The sequence below is a fragment of the Gracilinanus agilis genome, chromosome 1 (genome assembly GCF_016433145.1).
Source record: "Gracilinanus agilis isolate LMUSP501 chromosome 1, AgileGrace, whole genome shotgun sequence".
NCBI classification, from domain to species: domain Eukaryota; kingdom Metazoa; phylum Chordata; class Mammalia; order Didelphimorphia; family Didelphidae; genus Gracilinanus; species Gracilinanus agilis.
Window position 1 is genome coordinate 195,491,136 of NC_058130.1, and position 27,463 is coordinate 195,518,598.

At 37.2% G+C, this 27,463-nt stretch overlaps 1 protein-coding gene across 1 annotated transcript in view; it reads left to right on the forward strand.

The window, feature by feature from the left end:
• TMC1 (transmembrane channel like 1) overlaps positions 1-16,704 on the forward strand; it is a 185,692-nt gene extending 168,988 nt beyond the window's left edge. The window contains exon 19 of the mRNA XM_044678499.1: positions 16,647-16,704. Coding sequence (XP_044534434.1) covers positions 16,647-16,704 — 58 coding nt within the window. The remainder of the gene's footprint in view (positions 1-16,646) is intronic.
• The last annotated feature ends 10,759 nt before the right edge of the window (positions 16,705-27,463 follow it).

A 27,463-nucleotide genomic window follows, 5' to 3' on the forward strand; every position in this document is an offset into this window, starting at 1 on the left:
AAGAAGAAGAAAGAAGAAAGAAGAAAGAAGAAAGAAGAAAGAAGAAAGAAGAACGAAGAAAGAAGAACGAAGGTAAAAGATCGAGGAAAGAAAGATACCACGCAAAATAATGATGAAAGGTATTAAGCATTAACATACCAAACACACACAAAATCTGTAGAAAAGTAACTATAAATTAATTTCTAGCAGAAAATAAAGGAAGAATTAAGTAATGAAATATATTAGCTAGATTAAACCAATATAGTCAGCTCAAGATGGCTATATTATCCAAGATATCAGAACCAAAGAATTTCAGAGTTAGAAGGTCATCTAGTTCAACCTATTCTGAACCAAGAATCCACTCTACAACAGACTCCAGTAAGTAGTCATCCAAATGTCATATGAACTTTTACAAGGGAGAAAAAAAAAACCAGCTTGGTTCATTTAACACTTATAGACTTAATTCAATATTAATCATGAAACTAATATTTACTTCATAGACTAATATGAAATTATAATAATATGTGTATGAATTATATTTACATGCTACAGCTATGAATACCAATAGTAAAGGGCTTATCCAGGTTGGAGTGGGAAAGGAAATTAAGGAGAACTTGTAGAGGCAGCTAGGTGGCACAGTGGATAAAACATTGGACCTAGAATCCAGAAGACCTGAGTTCAAATTTCACCTCAGAGATTAGCTGTGGGATCCTGAACAAATAACTTATCTGAGTTATTTTCCTCATCTACAAAATTGATATAATAAAGGTATCTACTTTATTGGATTGTTGTGAGGATAAAATGAGATAATATTTGTAAAGTACTTTGCAAACATTAAAAAATGCTATCTCAATGCTAGTAATTGCTATTATAATTATTATTCCAGAGATCAAAGTGTACCAGATGTAAATCACAATATAAAATAGTGACAATCAACTAGCATTATGTGGTACTGAATTTTAAAAATTAAAGAAATGTAACAATTTAAAAAATACGGAACAGAGCAATTCAGAATTTAATACATCCAAGATGAAAAAATCATTATTAACTTTTAAAAACTGTTGGGAAATTTGAATAGCATTATGAAAAATAGGATTAGACAGAGATATCATACCATTTAAAACAATAATAAATTCATATTAGATGAATTTGATATTTTAAAATCATTCAATAATTAGAAGGACAGGGATTAATATAGCTATCACAATTGAGTAGAGGAGGAAAAAAAATTCTTTGCTTTATCCTTCCTCAGTTGACTATTAGGACAATATATACCTCATTAAATTAGTTCAATAGAGCACTTTCTCTTTGAGAACTATTGAAGGTAATTTGGGTACTAAATATAACAATGGTTTGAAAAATTGATGGGAGTTGTCTTATAAATTCTTCTGAAATAGATATCAGCCCCCACACTCTCCTTTGCATTTGTTTTTACAACAGGTTCAATTTATTTTTTGTGAGAATGTATTAAGATCTTTATTTGATTTTCTGATTATTTGAGCATTTTTTCAGAATATTATTGAACTCTTACTTTTGTTGGCATATAATGGAATGTGGAAGGTTCTAATAATTCTTTTTATTTTTTCTCTATGTTATGATTTCCCTTGAGGTAACAAGGTGGAAAAAACTTTGGGCTTGAGTTCAAATTCTGCCTGAAGCACTTTCTAGCTATATGGCCCTGGGCAAGTCATTTAACCTCAACTTCCTCACCTGTTAAATGAGGTATTATCCTCATTTTCTCACCTATCTCCCAGGGTTGTTGTGAAAATAAAATATATTTGCAAAGTACTTAGTACAGAACATGGCACATAGTGGGAATTTAATAAATGCTTATCTACGTTCTCTGTTGATTTTAACTTAATTTAATTATTCTTCCTCTTTTAAAATAAATTGTCTAAAAAGTCATCATTTTCATTAGTCTTCAAATAATTAATTTATAGATTTGTATATCAGATTGATACTATTTTGGTATCTACTTTATTTCTCCTCTAATTTTGTGCTTATTTTATTTTATTTTTTTAAACCCTTACTTTCACACTGTGCATTGGTTCTAAAACAGGAGAGCAATAAGGGCTAGGCAATGGGGTTTAAGCGATTTGCCCAGGATACCACAGCGAGAAAGTGTCTGAGGCCAGATTTGAACCTATGATCTCTTGTCTCTAGGCCTGGCTCTCAATCCACTGAGCCACTCAGATGCCCCCTTATTTTAGTTAATTTTGAATTTCTCTTATTATTAGTGATTTGGAGCATCTTTTCAAATAATTTTTGATATTTTGCATTTCTTATTTTGAGAACTGCCTATTGTTGCCTATTGAGAACTGTCCTTTGACCATTTGTCTATTGGGGAATGGATCAATTGTGTGTATGCCTCTATATACATACACTATTATGTATATACATATATACGAATCATATATATGATACATGTGTCATATATATGAATTGGTTTCATATATCTTAGATATGAGGTCTTCCGAATTAAGTGCTTTTACATTTACCCCCTATAATTTTAAGCAAAAGTTTTTCAATTTTGTATAATAAAAATTCTTCATTTTATTTTCTGTGTTCCCCTTTATTCCATATCTGGCACAATGGGATGAGATCCAGGTCTAAGGATGAGAAGTCCTAGATTCAAATCTGACCACATACCCTTCCTAACTGTGTGATCCTGGGCAAGTCATTTAACCCCCATTGCCTAGCTCTTTACTGCTCTTCTGCCTTGAAACCAATACCCAGTACTGATTCTAAGACAGAAGGTAAGGGTTTAAAAAAAGGTCTTTCTCCATGTACAGTTGCAGATTCCTTTTATGCTTCTTTAATTTCTTTATGATGTCACTTTATATGAATGATAAAGCATTGACTAAGTGCTTATTCTTGCTAAGATCAGGAAATACAAGCATAAGAAATCAAGATAGTCCTTAGCCATCAGTAAACTCTAAAGATGGGTGGAATATGAGTGTGGCAGTATGGTTTCTGGTGACTAGGAAGGGACATAGAGGTCTCCTTCTAGATTAAGATTAGGCAAAAGTTACCCTGCATAGCGTAACCTGTCATATCCAGGGCAGAGTTTGGGATCCAGTGGGAAGGGGGTTGCAGAGGAGAGGAGGAACACAGGCAGCATGGTATAGAAATATCTAGGATAAGATCAAGTAAGGTTTAAAATCTGATACTTCTAAGCCCATTCTCAGTTTTTTCCCCCTCATTCCTTCCCAAGGGATTTTTGATCATCCTTTAGTTACTGCAGTTGACTTTTGTTATTATTATTTTTATTTCTAGAAAATAACTCTTTGGTAGTTTGCTTAGTATAGGTTGTACAAGTTATGTGGTATTGTCATTTTTTTTTACAATGGCATAGTCCAGTTAGGAGTAATTATTATTTTTCTATTTAGGTCTCTTTCTATATTAAATATTTGTTTTTGTATTCATATAATACCCATTTATATCTTAGTATATGGACTACCAATTTTTTTTGTTCTCTGCTATTTTGAATAAAATGTCTTTTTCTATCTCTTCCTGCTTAATTTTGTTAGTAATACACAGAAAGGCTGATAATTTATATGGGTTTATTTGGACTTTTATTTATAAAAACCCAAATGAGGTATCACTGCATATATGGATGTTCTGCCTGGAAAACCTAGAAAATGATTTCATAAGTAGGAAGAAACACTTTATATCATCTGGTATTAGCAGAAGGATTATGAATTTCAAAAGCATTGCTGTCACTGTCTCACAATTCCTGACTTGGCCTGTTATTTCTTTTGGAGGCATATCCTGAAGAATAGAAAAGGCAGGGGAAATAGTTAACACTGACCTTGAGGAAAGAGTCATCATTATTCTCATCATTTCATGTCTACTGCTAAAGACCTAGGTTGTTTTCAGCTCACTTCAATGTACATATCCTTACCAAAGAAGCAAGATACAAAAAGATACAGATACAGGAAAGCCATTCAGTAATGAGATTCCTAGACACATTTTTCTGCCATAAAAGTATCATTCTTGATTGTTATTGTCATTTTTCTGGTAAACCTGAACTAAGCTGAATTTAGTTCTCCTTTTCCTTTGATGACTTCAGAGAATCAGTAGCACACAAACTAATACTTTCTTTAGAAAAAGAAAATCAATTTAAACTGGAATCAAAATGTCGTTTGCATAGAGCGATTTATGTCATTACAAATTGTTTGTCACTAATTTTTTTTAACAAGCTTATATTAAGTCCTAATGTCTAGGAGAGAAGGACCAAAAAAAAAAAAAAAAGAAAAGAAGGAAAAAGAAAAGAAACCATTCCTGCCCTCAAGGAGCTTATATTATATTTCTACCACATCATCAAACCAATCATGGAATGGATTCATCAGGTTGTAGCAAAATAAATCTATTGCTATATATAGATAGTGAAATGTCTTTTTTCCTCCAGAAACTTTGGTAATACTCTGATAAAAATTCATATTAATGATGATAAATCAGTTTCAGAATCACAAGATGCTAGAAAAGTTGTTGGAGGTTGCAAACTAGCACTTAAAATCCATAACAACTTCCACTTGAAAATCTACATTACAGGAAAATGCTATGCCTACCAGAACAACTATATTACATTTGGAAATTTTTAGTTAAAGAGATCTTCCTTAAATGGAGCTAAAACATTCCACACTGCACATTCTCTTAGTTCTGTCTTTTTTGAAGTGACAACAGTTCTAAACTCTTTTCTGTATGATTTGTTGTTCAGTCATTTTCACTTGTATCCTCTCCATGACCCCATTTGTGGTTTTCTTGCCAAAAATATTGTAGTAGTGTGTCATTTACTTCTCCAGATCTTTTTATTGATGAGGAAATGGAAGCAAGGAGGATTAATTGACTTGCCCAGGGTCATCTACTTAGTAAGTGTCTGAGGCCAGATTTGAACTCAGGAAGATGACTCTGACTTCAAGACCCAGCACTTTGCCCACTACACCACTTCATTGCTCATCTTCTCTATGGTATCTCTTAAAAATACTTGGAGACAACATCATGGTTTCCTCCCTTCCTAATTTTTTCTTCAGCCTAAACATTCCTAGTTCCCTTAGTCAACTCTTGGACAGCAGTATCTACTCCAGGCTCCTTTTCATCTTCAAGGACCATTTTTGGGGAACATACTAGTTTCGTAATTTTCTTAAAATGTGGTGCCTAAAACTTAAAACACCATTCCATATGTAGAGTATTAAAAAATAAGGGGTCAAACATCAATTATGAATGTGAATTGAAATGTTCCCAAGCACCCTAATTTCTATTTATATGTCAATCCTTTAAAGAAAATTTCACATCATCTGACTGTGTAGAATGGAATTTACAGAGAACTTAAATGTTCAGTACTAGATTTGGTATCAAGCGTAGACTTTGGCAGTTGATGAACGGTGGGGTCTTGGCCCTTTGCTGATCTGCTGATCATTGGTCATTACCATGTAGGACACATTGAGAGGAGCAATGGTGGCCTCAGACATCTCATGACCAATTAAGAAGCTGAGGTATCTCCTCAAAGAAGCTAGAGCACCACTCGCAGATAGATAAGGTATCTGGACCTGATAGAAAAGATATCTGATCTCTGGATAGAAAAGATGTTTTGAAAATATACTGAAAGATATTGTATGATGTAAGTTTAGGGTATATAAGCAAAGGAAAAACACTCATTCAATTGTCTTAGGCTGGGAGGAAAACCTGATGACCCAACTTTGCTGAGAGACACAGATCTCTCTTAGTAAACCTATTATTGGCTTGGAGTTCTGCCTCGTTTTCTTTCAGATTGACTGAAAAATAATCATCACTGTTGTGTGTGAGCAAAAAACTGGAAACAAAGTATATGCTCTCTTAATGTTGAATGACTACACAAGCTGTGAAACATTAATGTAATGGAATTGTGAATTTATATTTAATTTTTGAAATTTTGAAATGGGCAACTAGCATTCTAGTTCTTTGGGTACTTTCTGGGAAAGATCATGACTAGCCATGGGAAACAGGGCAACAATCACACTTTAATTAGCCACAGAGGATATAGGATAAACAGCACAGCAGAGGCAAATAATGAAAGGAGTACAAAGGAAGACTGCATGGGAAAAGGGGATGGAAAAGGTGAATAAAGACAGGGAGCATGGGGAAGTAGATGAGGAGGGGAAGAGGCACAGATAATTACTCCCATAATCATGAATTAGAATTGAGAGCACTAGGCAGCACAGACTCAATAGAGATGGAAGAATGCTCAGGAAGCAAACCTATCAGACCTCATTTTTATAAGAGTATTTTTGTGGGGGTAGAAGAAACAGACTAACTCTTATCTGTGCCATCTTAGGTTTAGTTCATTAACACATCTAAATCTTTTCACAGTTATTGGGAAAATTTTAAAATTAACATATCTCCATCATCTTAAAATTATTAATGCCAGTTGGAGATTTTCTGGTCTTTACTCTAGAAGTCTGGAATTTCTCTGGGATTTATATATCATAGCATCGAAGGGTCCTGATTTCTACTGATTAAGCTCATATTACTAGGATGTGAATTTTGGTTAATATATGATACAATTTATAAATTAAGCTCCTTTGATCTTTGGGCCAGTATGTATGCATATAACTTCTAGATTTCCCCTTACAATATTATTTCCTGCTACTATCATTTTATAAACTTACTATACTGACTAGAAGTGGGGCATAGTCAGGGGAACCAGAACAAAATATAATTGTAACAAAATTTTATTATGAAATAATGAACATAAGGACTAAGGAGAAGCAAGAGAAGACTTAAATGAATCATTGCAGAATACAGAAATAAAATCCACTAAAACAATAATCAATCCTCAATATTTAGGTGTTTATCTTTGATGTCTTTAAGCATTTGAATGACCTTATTAATAATCTGATTTTCACTTTTATGATGGCAGCCATGCATATTCGTGGTTATGCTCATTACAGAAAAAATGATATGCCATGTGTACAAGTTTGTGGAGGGGCTGGTAGGTATACTACTAATCATTTCATTGGTCTTATTCTCTATACTGTTGTAAAAAGTTCCACACTACATTCTTTGCATGTTTTCATTGTTTGTCTTTAAAATTCAAGTTTTGTGTTACAATTAGTCCCCAAAGAATAATGCAAGTCCTTTGGGGTCTAAGCCCAAACTACCCAGTCAGAGATGTAGCTAAGTGAGAAAATAAAGATATTAGATAAACTTTAGCCATTGTTGGCCAAATTTGGTGTTAATTGATTTATGACTTGTGTTGTCTGAAAAAAGGAGAAAAATATTTATGGTATTGTAAGTTTCATTTTTTTTGGAAAATGAATATTTTCTGAAAAAAAAAAAAGGTTTTTTTTTTTAAAGTTGAGATGTTACCACAAAAGGTCATGGAATTCTAGGGAATTACTAACAAGAAAAAATGTTTTATGTGTTACTAATTTATTTTGTGTTCTGTATTCTGTGGGTTATTTATGTTAGGAAAATGGCATATTAATAGAAACAATGTTTTGTTATAAAGAATTGTAAAGAGAAAAGTATTTTCAGGAATGTCTCTAATTAAAATTTTGGTGACTACAGGAACCTAACTTCCTATATCCCATAGGCTCCAAGTGTGTCAGCATTTGAGTTTTTGACTTTCACTTCATTTCCTGGGAGCATTACTCCCATGAAAGTTGAGGGTTGACTGTACACAATGACTATAGTCATGTAAATCAAAATAACAATAATAAAAAATTACACTAAATTTCTATAAAATTTAAATAATAGATAATGTGGAGGTAAAAGTATCTCTCCCTGCTTTTTTAGACTTCCTTTCTCTCTTTCTGAACTTCTTTTTTTATTCAATTAAGAAGACCTTATTTGGCTCATTGAGGGAATGAATGTTTACACAATCAATTGGGTATAGAAATCTATCTTACCCTATAGGGAAATAGGAAGGGAAAGGAATAAGAAAAGAATTTTGGGGCTCAAAGAAGAGGGCAAATTGGGAGGTGCAATAGTCAGAAACTGAGTAGGGAGAAATAAGATGGAGAATAATACACAGTAATCATAATGGTGCAAATTTTTTTTAGAAGTTTCTGTAATAAAGGTTTCATTTCTCAAATACATAGAGAAATGAGTTGAATGTCTAAGAATACAAGTCATTCTCCAATGGATAAATGATCAAAGGATATGAGCAGACAGTTCTCCAACGAAGTAACTAATACTCTAAATCACAATTGGAGAAATGAAAATTAAAACAACTCTGAGGTACCACCTATTCCTATCATACTATTTTTTTATAATTGAAAAGGAAAATGGGAAAACTTGGAAGGAAGTGGGAAAATTGAGAAAGTAATTCACTGTTAGGGGAACTGTGAACTGATTCAACCATTCTAGAGAGCAATTTATACCTATGCCCTATTGAATATTTAAGGGCTATAAAACAGTACATACTCTGATTCAGCAATATCATTATTAGGTTTGTATCCCAAAGAGATAAAAAAAAAGAGGAAGGACCTACATACACAAAAATATTTAAAGCAGCTTTTTTTGTAGTGGCAAAGAATTAGAAAGTGGGGGAATGGGGGCAGCTGGGTAGCTCAGTGGATTGAGAGCCAGGCCTAGAGACAGGAGGTCCTAGGTTCAAATATGGCCTCAGACACTTCCCTGCTGTGTGACCCTGGGCAAGTCACTTGACCCCCATTGCCTACCCTTACCACTCTTCTGCCTTGGAGCCAATACACAGTATTGACTCCAAGATGGAAGGTAAGGGTTTTATTAAAAAAAAAAAGAAAGTGGGGGGATACCCATCAATTGGGGAATAGCTGAGTAAGTTTATAGCATATGATTGTAATGGAATACTATAATGCTGTAAAAATGATGAGTCAGGAGGAGCTTAGAAAAACCTGGAAAGCCTTACACAAAAAAACGAGACTGAAATAAGTAGAACAAGGAAAACATTGTACACAATAACAAGAATACTTTGCAATGAACAACTGTGAATAACTTCGCTATTCTGAGCAATACAATATTCCAAAACAATCCCATGATAAAAAAAATGCCATTTGCCTCCAGAGAAAGAACTGATGGAGTCTGAATACAAACCAAGGTAAACTTTTTCCACTTTCTTACTTAATTTTTTTGGTTCAAGTTTCCTTCTACAAAAGGATTAATATGGGAAAATGTTTTACATGATTACACATGTAAAATTTATGTGAGATTGCTTACCATTTCAGCCAGGACTGGGATGAAGCGAAGAAATGAAGAAAAGAATTCAAGACTCAAATTCTAATTAGAATATTGGGAACTGTTTTTACTTGTAATAGGGGAAAAACTTAAATTTAAAAAAAAAAGACTTTATTTTCTCTTTTGAATAAGAAGCAACATGTTTTTTAAATTTATTTTTTCATTTTTATTTTGAATATTTTCCTGTAGTTACATGTTTCATGTACTTTCCCTCTCCCCTAAATCCCCCTAACCCCACTTAGTCAATGCACAATTCCACTGGGTTTTACATGTATCATTAAGACCTAATTCCATATTATTGATAGTTGGACTAGAGCAGTGGTTCCCAAACTTTTTTGGTCTACTGCCCCCTTTCCAGAAAAAATATTACTTAGCCTGCTGGAAATTAATTTTTTTTTAAATTTAATAGCAATTAATAGGAAAGATAAATGCACCTGTGGCCATCACCGCTTCCCTGGATCGCTGCAGCACCCATCAGGGGACGGTGGCGCCCACTTTGGGAATCACTGGACTAGAATTATCGTTTAGTGTCTACATCCCCAATAATATCCCCATCAACCATGTGAAGAAGCAACATGCTTTTATTGTTTTGTTATTGTTTCTTTCCCTCCCTCCCTGTCCTGCAAAAATGAATGAATAAAAAAAAAATCTTACTGGGACACTGAGATAAAAGGTGTCAGTAATAGTATTATTTAACATACCATAATTGTTAACTGATTGTGAATATATGTATGTTTGTATGTATGTGTGAATTTCTATATATAAACAAATTTAAAAGAAAGAACATTGACTAATTCATTTTCCTAGTCAAATAGCCATGATATTAAATGCAAAGTATATTAGTTAATCCATTAACAACATCCTGATCTAGATGTTTCCAGTTCCTGGTAGCTTTTCCTGGTATTCTTACCAGAGGTAACTCAGTGGATGTTGCTCCTTGCCTAGAGTCAGAAAGAACATAGTTCAAATCTAGAATCAGATACTAGCTGTGTGACTTGCGGTAAGTCACTTCTCTCTGCCTCAGTTTCTTTTTTTTTTAAACCCTTACCTTCCATCTTGGAATCAATACCATGTATTGGTTCCAAGGTAGAAGAGCAGTAAGGGCTAGACAATGGGGGTCAAGTGACTTGCCCAGGGTCACATAGCTGGAAAGTGTCTGAGGCCATATTTGAACCCAGGACCTCCCTTCTCTAGCCCTGGCTCTCAATCCACTGAGCCACCCAGCTGCCCTCTCAGTTTCTTTTTCAACAAAGTGGAGATTGTAAATTTTCTCTCAAGGTTGTTATAAAGCTCAAATGAGATAATATTTGTGAAGCTCTTAATATTATACCTAGAACATAGTAAATACTACATTAGTATTAACTCTTATTAGTACCTCTGGTTATATAAGATTATATGGTCCATGAAAGTTGAAACTTCAACTTTCCAATTTAAACTTTATATCTCTCCCAGGACAAAGCAAAGATCCTTTACACAAAAGGTATTTAACAACTATTTGGTAAATGGATGAGACTCTCTAGGATGTTCCTCAGAAAACAAACACAGAGTCTATTGTGCTGTACTCTAAATTTTTCTAACTTGGCAGGACTTCCTAGAGCTTGTGCTATAGTGGCATAGACTTTACAGGTCTAGGATCACTCCCACACCTTGAGTGTGGGATCCAATTGGATCCAAGTGAAGATTGAAAGGAAAAAAATTAAATACGAAATGCAAATATCTTTATTCATAAATAAAATTCAATTAACTACGATTCTAAGTGTAATGAACTGATGTCTTCCTTATGTAGCCTTACAATTAGCTGAACCTTGAGATTATTCAAGCCAAAGCTTTTGTTCATTTATCCCATTAATGTCAAGCAGAAGTCAGTGTGCCCTAAGTGGCCATCTGCCCCCCAAGCTTCTGAAAACTATTCCAAGACAAGGAGATCTCAGGAATATGAGGATCTGAGGCAGCTTCAGGAGAGCAACCAACCCTCTATAGACATTCAAGAGGTTTAAAGGCCATTTGGGGGCCATTTCTCACAATAAGACTATGAGCCATTTTTGAACCAAACCAAGTGTTTGATCTTTCCAGGGAAGAACCAGGACTCTGTAGAAGGAGCAGAAACTGGAAAAGAGGGAAACAGGGCAGTAGAGGGAACAATGGGGTAACACTAGGATCTTGACTTCATGATTTTCACCCTAGAGTTGGTTATACAACCAAGTCATGACACCTTCCCATCAGGACCAACTGAGACTGAATATTTATCCAACTAACCAAGTCAGGAGGTGGTTGTATGATATAATGGATCATGTTAGTCTGGGAGTCAAGAAGAACCACATTCAAGTCCTGCTTTGGAACCACAGACACATTTCTTAGATTTTCAGTACAGGTTACTAATTTTGATTTATATTGGTGGATAGATTTTCTACAATGGAAATTCCTCAAAAGTCCTCAGTTCCTTTAAGAAACAAAAGAAACAAATAATAAATAAGAGGCATGACATGCCCCCAGGTGAGGGAAAAAACCACTGAGAAACTATCTGCCCATCTGTCTGCATTTTCATTTTTTGGAAATGAAGAGAAGACACGGGTGGCTTTATGAATCTCATTATCTGAGAGGATTAAGGTTTCCTTGAGCTGGGCATAGGCGGAATGACTCTAATTGTCCCTTCCTCTCCTATTTTCCATAGACTAATTACCCATTTACGTCAGTAGTGAGAACATCAGTTAGAACTGGACATCCTGTTAGAAATGATAAAGTCTCAGTAAATCCCTTCCTCTGAGAAGTCAGCTGTGAGAATTTGTGTACTATTTTATTAGTCTAGCTTATCTGTATATTCATTCACACATATATACAGGTATCCCTTTTACATTGTGAGGGTTGGGGAGGGACACCTCCTGTGATTGGGAAATCCATGTAAAATTTTTTAGTTCCCCCTTAGTAACAGAGAAGAAGTCTGATTTTTTTTCTTTTTATGGTGTGTTTACAGTACCTTATGTGGATTTATAAGTTACTAAACTTTTTTATGATGTCTTTACATTTCTAGGCTTTGTGTGCAATCTGCTGGCTTTTGTGATCTTTTTGCAAACTTGAACTTTTTGCTTATTTTAACTTTAAAAAAGAAATTGTGTATATTTGTATTACTAAAAAGTAAAATATGTTGATATTATATAATAGTATACATATATTTTATTCATTTCTGAGTTTCTAAACTTTTCCTGGGCTACCTACTGACCTTCATGTGTCATCTGTGGCTTATGTGAAACCCCCTGAAAATTCACATTTAATTCTTATGCTAACACATCAATAGGGAAAGTTACATTATCTAAGGGATACATATATAGTGTATACACACACAAACACACACACACACACACACACACATATATATATATATGCATGTGTCCATATGGGTTCTATATATTTGTTTCATATTCTTAGAATGGAATCCTTATTTGCAGAGAAAAAAGAATGAGATTAACTATAGAAATCAGTTCTGTGGTCAAGCAAAAATCACAGTTGGAGTGACCCAACATTTTATTAATGATTAATTAGCTGAGTGACTTGGGCTTACCTTACACCTCCCAACAAATGCATTTTTATTTAAGAGGCAGTTGAGTACAGATTTCACCTGTGCACAGTTGTGTGCCTGCTTGAAAACAGAGCTTTGGTCTTGTAAACTTTTCTGGGCTCCCCATAGAGGAAGAAGCAGCTAATAAGATTTCCTATCCTATTATGATAATGATAAACTAAACTTCCCTTAACATAAAACATATTCAGAAAGGAAATCAGCTGTGTCACTCACATAGAAAATCTTGAACTGGAAATAATACTCCTCCATTCCCAAGTCTCTTCACTATGAATGAAGCAGATTCTGGTCCCCCCAGATAGGAAATATATTCGCTGTTAAATGCATCCAGCCCTCGATGATATATTTTTTCAATTCCCATAATGTGTTTGCTAAATGTGATTCTCTTTTTTAAGATGTAAGTTGTGCTCACTGTACAGCTCATTTCCTCTGAAACAGAGTTTGTGGTTGCATCAATATTTCCATTAGAAACACCTCAAGGATTTATAATTCATGGGCAGAATTCACTGCAAGTACCTATTTGGCATTTAAGATTTTAGGGCAAGACCATGCAGCATGTGTTTTGTTTGTGTTATAAGGGAACTCTGACTCCCTTCTGCAGCACAAATGATGCTCAGCAGATGGCTAAGGAGTTCTGCCCTTTGCCCCAGCTGATCCTGGGAGGGGCTGGAGGTGGAGCCCAGGTTCCTGCATGCCAGTTCTTCAGGAGGCAATACACTTCATGTCACTGCTTCTGAGTAGGTGAAAAGCATTTCATGGGAGCTCTTTCATCTTCCTCCTGATTTATTTCTCCTAGGGAGGGAGATAGGGTTGAGAATAACTGAGGAAAGAGAGTCATTCACTCATCCCTCTTTTATTTGTTTAGTCTTGGGCTTCACATTGAGGTACATACCCCTCCATCAGAGGCCAATTTGTTGTAGATAATATATATATACATACATATATATATTTAATATTTTGAAACTTCAATCTTAGTACTTTTAAATTAGTATTGTATTCCATGTTTGAATTCCTCTACTCCTTAAAAAATGAGCATGTGACATTTTAAATTGGCTCACTTCATGCAAATAGTAGGGCAGCTAGGTGACTCAGTGGGTAGAGTGTGGGCTTTACAGTCAAGAAGATTCATTTTCCTAAGTTCAAATCTAGTCACAGTCACTTACTAGCTGGGTGACCCTGGGCAAGTCACTTTACCTTATTCACCTTAGTTTATCTTAAAATGACCTAGAGTTGGAAATAGCAAACTGCTCCAGTATTTTTGCAAAAAAAACCAACAAAAAACTGGATTGTGAAGAGTCAGGCATGACTGAACAACAACAAAAACACAAAGTTTCTGCTAACTTGATTTTTTTTAAATGAATGAAAGCAGTTTAGAATTAACCCTTCCACATTGGACTTTCCCTATCATGGTTTCTGTAACTTGCAGGCTGGCATAAGAAATTAAATGGACATTTTGGGGGAGATTGTGGAAGCCTCAAACTAAATATAAAGGCCAGCAGAAGATAGAAAAATGTTTAGAAATTCAGAAATGCACACTTAACACAAAATGTTCAATAAAGTTCTATAAATACTCCATAAAAGAAAAAGAAAAAAATCAGACTTCTGTGGCACAAAGAAAGAGCCAAAGAATTTTACATGGATTTTCCAGATTGAGGGGGGTCCTCATGCTCCTAACCCTACCCCTTCCAACTCCAGCACAATGTGGAAGGGGTAATTGTATGGAAGCCAAATATTCTTTCTGTGTAGAATCATAGAATATTAGAGAAACACTTTAAAGTTATTTAAGGCAAACCATTAAAAATCTTCTCTATTATTTACCTTTATAAGTGGTTGTTTGAAACCTTTTACTGAACCTATTTGTTGGGGCAGCCCATTCTACTCTCAAATTTATCATCTCAAAGATAAATTGTTATTATTTTTTAGACCCAATAATTCAGAATTTACAATAATTTAGTCACATATATGAAGTCAGGCAGATAGATACTGCTTTTCCAAAATAATGGAGTTCTGAAGTTCTGATATCCAATTAAATTGCATTGAGAATTTGAGGAGTAGATAGTGTTATGTTTGTAATAGCAGGGATGTTGGGAAGCTGATGGACTGGCCTGGGCTAGGAGCCTGCAGGACTCTCACCTCCCACACACACACACAAGCTTGAGTAAGTGCTCCTTGCTCTCAAACCCTTCCTACCCAGCAGATGGTTTTTTAGTTAAAAAATGGAGACAGGGCAATGGCTTCTGACAAGGCTCAGCAAAGTAAATCTCTAATGATGTTCACTTTCTCCACTTATATTCCTCACAGGTTTGATTGAGGGAGAAAGGAGAAGCTGATAATTTTGTTATCAAGAATTGAGGAGGATCTGACTTCCTTTGCTGGCAACAGAAAGGATCCAAACTTATAGTAGCTGTGAGTATGCCCTCAATAATAGTCAGGCACAACTATTAAAAGATATAGTTTACATATTGATAAAAGAAAGAAGGGATAGGCAAGGAAGGGGTATCAAGGATTTGGATAGGATCTGGGAAGCCCTGAACTGTTAGGTAGAAACTGCCCCTTCCCCCCCAGGAGGGAGTGGCAGACTTTATATCTAGCTGGCACTCAAAGCTTATAATAATCACTTCTAATATATAAAATAACTAAATAACTATCATATTGTTGCTAGAAAGGTCTAATCCCGCTAGACAGGCAAACTCCTGAGTAGAAACCACAATGGCTTTTGCCACTATGGCCACCAAAGGTAAACCCCAAACAGGGAAAAGCAAGCAGAGTGACCTGCTCACCTCAGCCCCCAGGAATCAACTAACTCCTTTCCAACTGTCCCCTCATCCAGAGTTCTCCAGAGGGGTCCCCTGGAATTCTGGGTGAGGATTGACCCTGTATCTTGCAGGAATTCCACCCTGCCATTTTCTGTTACAGTAGTTCACACTTTTTCTTACAAAAACTACTTAGTGCTATGAAATAATAATTTGCAATTAATATATTGTATTGTGTGATTTTTGGGGTTAACCAGAGGAAATGACTGTTAAGTTAACTATTTTTTACTACATTCATAAGTTAAATAAGACATGGAAAAACTGCCCTGGCAAACTGTGTTAAGTTCTCTGTGTTACATTTCATGAAAAATATTGATGTCATCTGAAGAGTATTCTAAAGGAAGAAACCAAGATTATGAAAGATCTTGAGATTATGCCACACAGGGATTATCTGAATGGATTTAAAATATTTAGCTTTGAAAAGGGAAGAACAGAGGACACATATTAGCTGTCTTTAAGAACTGGAAGAACTGACATGGGGAAGAAGAATAAGATTTTTTTTTTCTTCCTGGTTCCAAATAAACAGAACCAAGAGCAACAGATGGAAAAGAGGGTGGTGGGTGAAGGGGAAGCAAATTTAGGTTTCAAATAAGGAGAAGTTTCAACAAAATCTGAAAAGATCCAGCAATGGTAAGTGTACAGAAACTTAAAGTGGTTTAACAAAATTGAAAGTAAAAACTCCAGTAAACATGACATTAAACAATAGATGCAAAAAAAAAAAAAAAAAAGGTGGGGGTGGGGGCGGTAGCTGGGTAGATCAGTGGATTGAGAGAGAGCTAGGCCAAGAGATATTCTAGGTTCAAATATGGCCTCAGAAACTTCCTAGTCACTTAACCCCCATTGCCTAGCACCCTGATGGTGAACCTATGACATGCATGTTGGCACTGACACATATACCCATTTTTGATGACATGTAGCCGCATACAGAGAAGTATGGGGCCACATGCCAAGGATGAAACATTTCTATAGTGTAGTGTAGATACTCTTTGCCAGAGGTCTGTAGGCCAAAACAACAGAACTCCAGCACAGAGCTTCTTGTTCTGGGACTTCTAGGCTGTTAGGGGACCTTTGACTTTCATTTCCAGTCAGCAGAGCAGGAAGCAGCGGAATGCAGTGGTGGACCCATCTCTGGGGGCCCTGTGATCTCCATTGCCAGCAACCACATAACCACATAATCACCCAATCTATTGTTCTGGGGTGTCGTGGATTTATAATTGACCATCATTACTGAGATAAGTGAGGGGGAGGCTGGGAGAGGTGAGAGCCTATGCTATGGGTGCCATTTCCTGCCATTAGAAATCGCAGCAGTCATCTTAATTTACATAAGGAACGCCATCTTGCAGCATAGTATAGACTCCATTTCACCACTATTACTGTTTTGCATCCTTATTAACTTCTATTTCTGCTTATTTACCCTGCCCTTCCCTAAAAGACAGTTACATGTGCCATCTTGTGGTCAGTTAACCCCTAATTGCCTGCAGGGCTAATAGGCTATAATTCTATCTTCTCTCACTGCCTCACTGATGAAGAACCCCCAAAATAAAAAAAAAAACCCAACAAGCTTAAGTAAAGGAAGTGGCAGTAGCAGTAGCCTACTCTTTCAAAAGACATGGACTGAGATGTATGGCATTATAGAAAAAAATGACAGATCATTTTGCATTCTATGTACTGAAACAGTAGTGAGCAGAACATGGAATATAGACATTTTGGAACTAATCATTTCCAGCTCTTGAAAAGAAGTGAGGATGAAAGGAAGAAATACATCTCCAGGCAGCTACACCTTTATAAGTGTCAATCTAATTCCATCCTTAAATTTGTAAAGGGCTCTACAAATTTAACATCTTCAAGTTTGAGCATTGCTCATTCCATAGCTCAGCATGGAAAAGCATTCAGTGAGGGAGAATTTATTAAAGAAACTCTCCTAAGATGTGCACCAGTTCTATTTCACAATATGCAAAATAGAGATGCAATTAAGAGAATATCTGAGTTACCACTCAGTAGAAATATCATAAAAGACTGAATAATGAGACTGAACATGAAAGTACAACATCAAATAAAGAGGAGGGACAAAAGTAATTGTAAATATTTTTTGATCTCTCTTGATGAAACTACTGATGTCACATCACATGCTCAGTTAGCCATTATTGGTCGATATTCTGATGGTCTCACAATGAGAGAAGAGTTGATAAAGTTAGTATCAGTGCCAACAAGTACATCAGGAAGTGAAATATGTAAGGTTGTTATACAAACATTCCTTGACCTAAGCATTGATATCTCTAAAGTTGTGTCAGTGACAACAGGTGGGGCACCAAACATGGTGGAGTAAAAAGTCGGATTTGTCAAATTGTTTATGGAAGGTATTAGACATCCAATTGTGACTTTTCATTGCATTATCCATCAAGAGGCTTTATGTGCCAAGGCAGAATTCACCCACTTAAACTTAATTAATATCAGTTGTTACAAAAATAGTTAATTTAATAGCTGCTCGTCCCCCTCACAAGTGAGAATTTTCTGCACTTTTACTGGAGTTTGATTCCACCTACAGTGGACTGCTGATGTACAACAATGTAAGATGGCTGAGCTGAGGCAAAGTTCTTGAATACTTTGTGGAGTGCTTTGAAGAAATTAAGGTATTTCTTGAGGATAATGATCTGGGAAACTTTCCTCAGCTCAATAATGATAAGTGGATCAACACCCTGATGGTTTTTACAGATCTCTCTGTTCATATTAATGAACTGAATTTAAAGTTATAAGGTTTTGGCAAAAGGATTGATGTCATGTTTGGATACATAAGAGCTTTTTAAAGTAATTTAAATTAAATTAAATTAAAATTTAAAAGAAATTTTCAAGCAAGATGTAGAAACTAAAACTTATAAGTATTTTCCTTGACTAACAAAGTATTTTGAGAAGGCCAGTGCAGATGTACCAAATGAAATGAACCCTTGCATATAAAGTACCAGCATGTTTTAGTCTTGTTACTTGACCATTTCAGTGATAGATTTAATCAATTTAGAAGCCTAGAACAAACTACAAAAATAATTAAGTATCCTGATGTAGTAGTCTACAGTAGTTTGGAATTAAATGATTTCCAATGAACGCAAATTGATGATGTGGAGATGCAACTTGCCGAATTTCAAGACAGCATCTGGGCTCAGGTGTTTGTAACTTGAGGTCAAAGCTTGAGAATCTGGAAAGGTGCTGCTTGGAGAATCAAGAGGAGTGCCACTACAAACAGGAGCCCCAATTAAATTCAAGGATTCAGAAATCAATCATGTGAAATATTAGAAATATATACATAAGTTTGGTCCATGAGAACATTGTTCATTAGAGTTAGCTTTTGAGTACATCCTTAATACTTTCATGATTTGTTATTACTGAAACCCTACCTGAATTACACTTTTCCCCTGGATTTTATTTTTGTATTAGATATCTAAGAATTCTGTTCAATCTGAAGTCACTTCTGTGAGGTTTGACTAGAGAAACTTATGTGGACTAAAGTGTGGAGCTCCCCCTCTCTCAGGTGAGATGGTGAGCCTGACATTGCTGCTATTTCCAGAAAATCTCTGTTCTCCATATTCTCATAAAGCATGGTCTTAACATTTCCTGTAGGGTGTGTGAAGAAGCTAAGATGACACGACTGTGCAATCTACTGAACTGATTCCCTCTTGTGAATGAAGGGGGTGGGGGTTGGGGCAGGAAGGGATATATTGTGCCTTGTCCAAATTCTGTCTCATAAGTAAAGTTTATTCAATCTGGAGAATTGGGAGAAAGCTAAATTACATGATTTGAACCTCACCCTGACTGACTGGGAAACTGGACCACCTGTACCTGCTGTTTAGAGCCTCAGCTAAGGCCCAAGATTAGATGACCAGAAATACAGTGAGATCCTGAGACTGATGTAAGGAGTTTTCTCCTTTTCTCCTAATTGCTCATCTCAGGAATTCAATGGGTCTTATCTGCAAATTGGGTCCATATGGATCAATTGGTTATTTTTTTCCTTGTTCCTTTGATTGTTTACAGATATTGGGAGGGTGTGGGGCCACTTTTCAGGGAATTCCATCTGTTCCTCTTCCCCCTCCCACCTTGGCAAGTCCCTAATCTTTTCTCCAGGTAGAAAGCAGATGACCCAATATTGGATTGTTTTCTTTTCATTCACTAGTCTTAATTTAATTCATCTGTTTTTAAGGTATATATGTCTCTCCCCCACCCCAATTTTGAGAACCAACCTTAAGTCCAGGAAAGGGCCTGTTCCTTATTGGTTAGGCAGTCAGCATATATTGCTTTAATAAACTGATGTGCTCATAAGATCAGAGCTTTGATTCCTGAGTCATTTCATCTTTCACTTGTCACAGTTAATCTCTTCATTTTCTTCTACATTTGCTTGAAAATCTGGTCCCTGGGTCAAAGCTATCCCAGTCTTCCAAGTACCACACTGGACTCCCTAACCCCCACCCTAGGTTGCAGCCTCCCCCCACTCAAGACAAGTAGACTGCATGCACTAAGTCTCTCTGGCCTCAGTGTGAGTCCTCATCTCCCTTCACCCATATGAACATCCATCAGTGGAATCCCCTTCCACTTCAAGGTAAGTCCTCCTTCTTTCTCCATCCTTTCAGGCTCTTCCCCCTCCTTCATACCTGGGCCCTTGTATGCTCTTCTTTTTCTGAGATGATAGTGTTACAGAATTTTCTGTTTAGCCAGGAGAGAGGAAACCACAAGTCACTTGGATTAAGGAAGGAAAGAGATTTATTTTGCACAGTCCCAGACAGGATTTTTCCCCAAAATTCTGGGCCGTGAGCTTTAGGGCTCTGGCTATCTTGTACACAATTGATTGGGGTGCAGGGCAGGGGGGAAATTGTCCCATAGGTTACATGATATATACATGGAAACAGTGGTTTCCAGAGGTTATGACCACAACATGATGAGGAAGTTCAGACATCAGAATATAGGCAAGGACAGACATAGAGGGGTCAGGCAGACTTGTATAGTCCTTAGTATGGTACAGACAGGATAAGTCCAGAACATTAATCCATCATGGATTTGTCAGGTCACAACATGGGAAGTAACAGTGTCCTGTGAAGTAGAACCACTTGCTTTATTATGGAGTTCCAGCAGGTGCAGAGGAAGGAGGGGCTATCAGTCACCCTGTTTGTAGCAAGCTTCTGGATATGTTAGCCTTGCAAAGGCAGTCCTTAGAGCATAAAGGGGTCCCTAAGGGGTAGACCTGAAGATTTTCCACTATGATAGAGACCACTTCCTCAGTTCTCATTCTTTCAAACCTGTCTGCAACCTTTGATGCTTTGGGCCCACTCTTCTCGATATTCTCTTGTCTCTAGGGTTTTAGGACACAGCTCTCTCCTGCTTTAGCTCCTACCTCTCTGACTTCTGATTCTCTGTCTTCCTTGCTGGTCCCTCCTCTACATCACCCCTTATAACAGTAGGGTTAGGGTTAGGGTTGAGGGAGCTTCTCCAGTCCTGTCTTTGGCCCTCTACTCTTCTCCCCATGGATTTCTTTACTTGGTGATCTCATCAGTTACCAAGAATGTAATTGCCATCTCTCTACAGATGAGTCTCAGATCTCCATTTTCTGCCCCAATTTCTGTGCTGATCTTCAGTTTTTCATCTCTAATTTCCCCACAGGATTTTCACACTAGAGGACAAAAATAGACATCTTGAGCTCAACGTGTCCAAAACAGACATTGTTCTCTCTCACCTAGAGAGAACCCCTACCTTCTCTGTAACTGTATCCTCCTCATCTCTTGGGCTCAAAACCTAGGAACCACCCTTGCCTATTCACTGCCTCTTACCCACATATCCAATATGGTGCCGAGACCTGTCAGTTTCACCTTTGCAATATCGCTCCAATGTGTCCTCTTCTCTCCTGTGTCACTACCATCATCCTGGTTGGGCCCACATCACCTCCCTTCTGTACTATTAAGACAACCTGTTGCTGGTCTCTTCCCATTCCAAGGCCTTCTCCATTCTCCCACTAGAGTGATTTTCTTAAAATGCAGTTCTGATGATGTCACTCCCCTACTCCATGAACCCCTGTGGCTCCCTATTCCCTCCAGGATCATATACAAAACATTCTGTTTGGTGTTCAAAGCCCTTCTTTCCAGTCCTCTTATACATTATTCCCCAGTCTGTATTCTTGGGTCTAGAGACCCTAACCTCCTGGATTCCTTCAGCGGCAGACTTTTAAAATATCCTTTACCTTTTGTTTTAGAATAGATACAATAGGGGGCAGCTGGGTAGCTGAGTGGATTGAGAGGCCTACAGAAGGGAGGTCCTAGGTTCAAATCCGACCTCAGACACTTCCCAGCTGTGTGACCCTGGGCAAGTTACCTGACCCCCATTGCCCACCCTTACCACTCTTCCACCTATGAGCCAATACACAGAAGTTAAGGATTTTAAAAAAAGAATAGCTACAATAGATACATCTGTTGGGAGGCAGAAGATGGATAAAAGACAGGCAATTAGGGGGTAAGTGGCTTACTCAGGATCACATAGTTAGAAAATATCTGGGGTAAAATTTGAACCCAGAACCTCCTGTCCCTAGTTCTAGTTCTCTATTCACAAAGTCATCTAACTCTCCCAAAATGGAAAAGGTTTTTTGGTTGTTTTTTTTAATCCTTACCTTGCATCTCAGGATCAATTTTAAGATAAAAGAGTGACAAGGACTAGGCAATCAGGGTTAAGTGACTGGCACAGGATCACTCAGCTAAGAAGTGTCTGAGGTCACATTTGAACCCAGGTTCTCCTAACTCCAGATCTGGCACTCTATACACTGTGTCACCTGGCTGCTTCTAGCTCCAGGCATTTTCAATGACTTTACCCCATGCCTGGAATATTTTTCCTCCACAGTTCAGAACACTGGCCCCTTTGAACTTCCTATAAGTCCCAACTGAAGATGAAAAACTCTGCAGGAAACTTTCCCTCATCCCTCTTAGTCAGAGTGACTTCATTTTTTCCATTCTTCCCTATTTAGAGCTTAGCTTAGCTAATTAGAGCTTAGTATAGGGCCTGGGGCAGAACAGGTGCTGAATGTAGCTGGAATAGAAATGAAATTTTCTGGTCTTTGAGATGCCCTGGGTATGTCTTCTCCTCCCCTGTGGTCCTGCAGTCCAACACAAGAAACATTCATCTGGAGTAGATGGGACACCACAGGTTTTATTCATGATCTCCTCTCTCTTCGTCTTCACTTTTAACCTCACAGGGTTTCCTCATTCATCCCTTTCTCCTTATTGGTAGTTTTTATTTTTATTTATTTTTAGTTTATTGATTAAGAAAATTTTCCCATGGTTACATGATTCATGTTCTTTCCCTCCTCTCTGCCCAATCCCCTCCCCTAGCCAATGCACAATTCCACTGTGTTTTACATGTGTCATTGATCAAGACCTATTTCCATATTATTGATATTTGCACTTAGGTGATCATTTAGAGTCTGTATCCCCAATCATATTCCCATCAACCCATGTGGTCAAGCAGTTGTTTTTCTCCTATGTTTCTACTCCCACAGTTCTTTCTCTGAATGTGGATAGCATTCTTTCTCATAAGTCCCTCAGAAATATTTTGGATCAGTTGGGTAGGATTGTCATTTTTTTATGGTAGCTAGTCCTACCCATGAGCAATTGATGTTTTCCCAATTGTTTAGATCTAGTTTTAATTGTGTAGAAAGTATTTTGTAGTTGTGTTCATATAATTCCTTTGTTTGTCTTGGTTGATAGATTCCTAAATATTTTATATCGTCTAGGGTGATTTTAAATGGAATTTCTCTTTCTAACTCTTGCTGCTGGGATGTGTTGGAAATATATAGAAATGCTGATGATTTCTGTGGGTTTATTTTGTACCCTACAACTTTGTTAAAGTTTTTGATTATTTCCTCTAGCTTTTTAGTTGATTCTCTAGGATTCTCTAAGTAAACCATCATATAGCATACATCTGTAGAAGATGCCCATATACCACTCAGAATATCATCTGGTATAGGGTAAACTGATCCACTTTCTCCCTCTGCTTCAACCATGTCTAAAAATAGCATGGGAAAAATTTTCAGGGATTCCTCTGGAAGTTCTAAAGTATGTCTCCAGAGGGTGTACATTGAATGGTAGCTCTCACTTTAAACAAAAGTTCCCTGCCAAGTAAATTCATTGGCGAATTGGGCATTAGTAGAAAGAAATGCTCTACAGATAAAGGACTCAATGATATCATTTTGGGCAGCAACTTCTTTACCCTCTGTGGTCTTTCACTTACCTCCACTACTTCCATACTCCCTATAGCATTGAATTCCTCTGAGGATATTTGTAAAACAGATTTACTAGCCCCCATATCCACCAAAAGATCATAAATCTGCTCCCTTACTTTCAGTAATATATGGGGTCCCATACTATTTAGTGGTCTTTTGTCTTTTGCCTCTTGGGGAATCCCCAGAGCTCAGCACAGGGCCTGGGGCAGAACAGGTGCTAAATTGAGAGGGAATGGAAATGAAGCTTCCTGGTCCTTGAGATACCCTGGATATGTCCCCGTCTTCTCTGTATCTTCCTTCTTTTCTCCCCTGTGGTCCTTCAGTCCAACACAAGAAGCATTCACCTGGAGTAGATGGGATGCCACACATTTCTTCTCATGATCCTCTCTCTCTTCGTCTTCACTTTTAGCCTTACAGAGTTTCCTCATTCCTCCCTTTTTCCTTGTCTGTAGTTTTTAAAAGAAGCCTCTTTCTGGTCTCTCTGATGTTCCTCCTCTGCTAGTGTTGTCTTCAGTTATTCACTCCTGCTTCTTTTCTGAGGTTTGGTGTGTTCACAAAGCAAACTATCTCTTCCCTTTGGGTATTTTTTCCAAAAATGCTTCAGATCCCTCTTCATTAGTGAACATCTACTGTTCTGTCCAGTACTGTGAAGCTCACATTTGCAGGTCTTGGGAATGAAATTTAACCAAAATGTAAACTGAGGTAGATGCCCAAGGAAGACAAGCAGGGGAATGCTTCCTGTAAATAGAAAGGGGTCAGAGGCTTGCCTCTATTAATGTCCCAAACCCTAAAGAAAGGGATAGATCTCTTGTATAAGTTTGGGGTAGCACAGAACTGACAGGATAAGAGATATCTATCATAGAATTGAGGCCCACCATTGATTATAGAGCTGAGATAATCAGAAACATTATGATTGATTAGAATAATCAATAATAAGGAACCAGAAATGCCCCACCCCTTCTCTCCTCTGACTGTGATCCTTATGTAAATCTAATGCAAGGCTAGGGCCCCAACTTAGGACAGCAAGCCAGACATCTTTGAGAGTTGGTTTGCGGATGCTGAAATACTAGACCTGACTTCCTTGGGCTCTGTTTAATCCTCCAAGATCAGCTAATGCCTTGAAACAAAACTAGAACTGTGATGAAGTGCCCATGAGCTGGATTTTGCCCTTCACCTATTACAGGTCAGCTGAATATTGAGTCAAGTCAAGAGACAGAGAACCATGACTTGGGCTGTTAGTTACCAGGCAAAAGCAGTTAATGGTAAAATAAGATTGGTAAGCAAATGATACAAGATCAGCTCAGCCTTCTCAATGGATAGGTCACCCTGGGCTGCATCCTGAGTTCCCTCACTCTCTGGAACACATTCTCTCATTTCTCATGGATTTGGAATATTTTGGTATTATCAGTATATATACTGATAATATCAGTAGTCTGGTATTATCCTTTCCATTGTATTTGAAGGTCTTTCTTCTGAGGACTTTTAGTATTTTTTGTTTCTGACTTAAACTTATTATATTGTTAAAATTGTTTTATTTTTATTGTTATAATTAGGAAATTTTAGGAGTTGAAATAAAACTTTGGCTGCAATGAAGATTTGAGGAGTTCTGGGCACCTTAACAAGGAGTAAAAGAATGCTCAGGTTATGATGGAGGAAGAATTCCAGAGTTTCCCTGAGGAAAAGCAGTTGGATTTACTGGACTTTGTCACTCTGGGTTTTGAGGCTCAGAGAGTGGTTGCTTGGCAGTTTCCTCTGCTATTCCTGCAAATTGGGAGAGAGCTGTTGGAGAATAACATCTAGGTTTTAGGAGATTGAAGGAAGATTCAACAACAGAGACTGAAGACTCTCAATGTTCCCTGATTCAAACCAGAGGAGGACAGAAGAGGCTTATTTCTGTGAATCTGCAGAGTCAGTCAGTGAATCTGTCTCATCTTGAGCTGGAGACAGAAGAAAACAGAGAAGGCTAATCTTTTCATAGAATATATTAATTATACATTAATTTAGAATCATTTAGTAAGATAGAAGGTTAATTTTAGTCAGATAGCATAGTGAGTGTAGACAAAGAAGCAATCCCGTGAGGGATAGAGGGTTTTCTGGGTCTTAGTTAGAAGTCTTAGTTTTAGGGTAATATAAATATAGAAGGAATATTATTCCTATTTTTCTATTTTCTTTTCCTTTCCCTAATCTTGATAGGTAAATAGGTTTTTTTAAATATCAGTCTCCAGTGACCTTTATCAACAGCTAGTACTCTTAACAGCCAGCAATCAATATTAATCAATGCTAGGGTTTATAACATACAATAACAGTTAATAAACAATAGTATCCACTTGCAATCTTGGAGTTGGCAGCCTGGGGTTGATTTCTTTCTGAAGGCAATCTATGAATTCTTCCCATGGCAATTTTGTTTTCTGTGATCCTGAAGTTCTGGCCAATGCTCTTTAATTGTTATTTTCATTACTGTGTTCATGGTTTTTACCCAGTTCTGTTCTTTTGGGTGGCCTCTGACCTATAGGTCCGATCTTTGAGTTCAGAATGTTCGGCTTTGGAAGTGGGAAGATTTTCTTTACTGTTGACTTTTCTACTAGGTTGTCCTTCCCTTCTGTGGATATCCATTCCAAATCTCTTGTTCTCTCTTTTGTTGTCTTTCTGAAGGCTTGCCCAGGTAGATTCTGGTTTTCTATTCTCTTAGCTCCAAGGTTCTAGCAATCTAAAGGAGGAAGACAACACAAAAAAGAGGGATGAAAAGAGTTCTGCATGGGGAAAAGGTGCCTATATCAGGGACCTGCTGAATAAATCAATCAGAGAAGATCCAAAAAAGTAGATCCATGCGAGAAATAAGATGTTTGAGATTCCCTTTCTCCATGAAAAGAGCTTTGGAGTTCATTACCTCACTGGCTGGTGGTGTTGGATGGATGTGGGAGGTTTGAGAAGGAAAGAGGTTTGGAGTAGCATCTGTTGAGTGTGAGTAAGGGAATCAACTAAAAATCAGCTATCAGTCCCTCACAGGTCTGCCTTTCTTTGCTGAGAACCCACATGGTGAATACTATGCAGTGAAGAAGAGTAAGTACTCAAGAGATCCTAGAGGAAAGGAGAGATTTATAAATTCTTGGGAATCTGAAAAAGCATTAGAGGGAGCAAGAAATTCCTCAAATTTTCCAGAAGTCAAATCCTAGAATAAAGGAAGTGAAATGGGGACAAACATCTCATTTCAGGAACATTGGCCAGACACATGTTATGCATACAGCAGGTTGGAAATAGAAGTGTGTAAAAGGAATTCTTGGTTCTCTTTGAGTTCACACTTATGAAAAGGGAATCTTTTATTCTCTTTGCCTAGTTGGAGTTAACACTTTGGTTAACATATCTTTGAATCAACATAAGCTTGAACTAGGTGGAGGAGCTCACAAACCACTTAGTGAATTCATAACCTACCTAGTGCTAGGTGAGAAGCCAGAAAGATATTTGGAGAGTTCCACCCTTTTTTCTAACTCAAACAGTCAGAGTCTTGTTCACATCCTATGAGTATTCACCCTTCTAGAAGGTGCAAAATAGTTCCCACAAACACTGCCCCCTGGGCAGTGCTAGAAAATTTGGAAGCTGTGATTGGCCCCTGTGATGAGGGGAGGAGACCAGATGCCACTATAAAAGGCCCTGAATTTCTGAGGC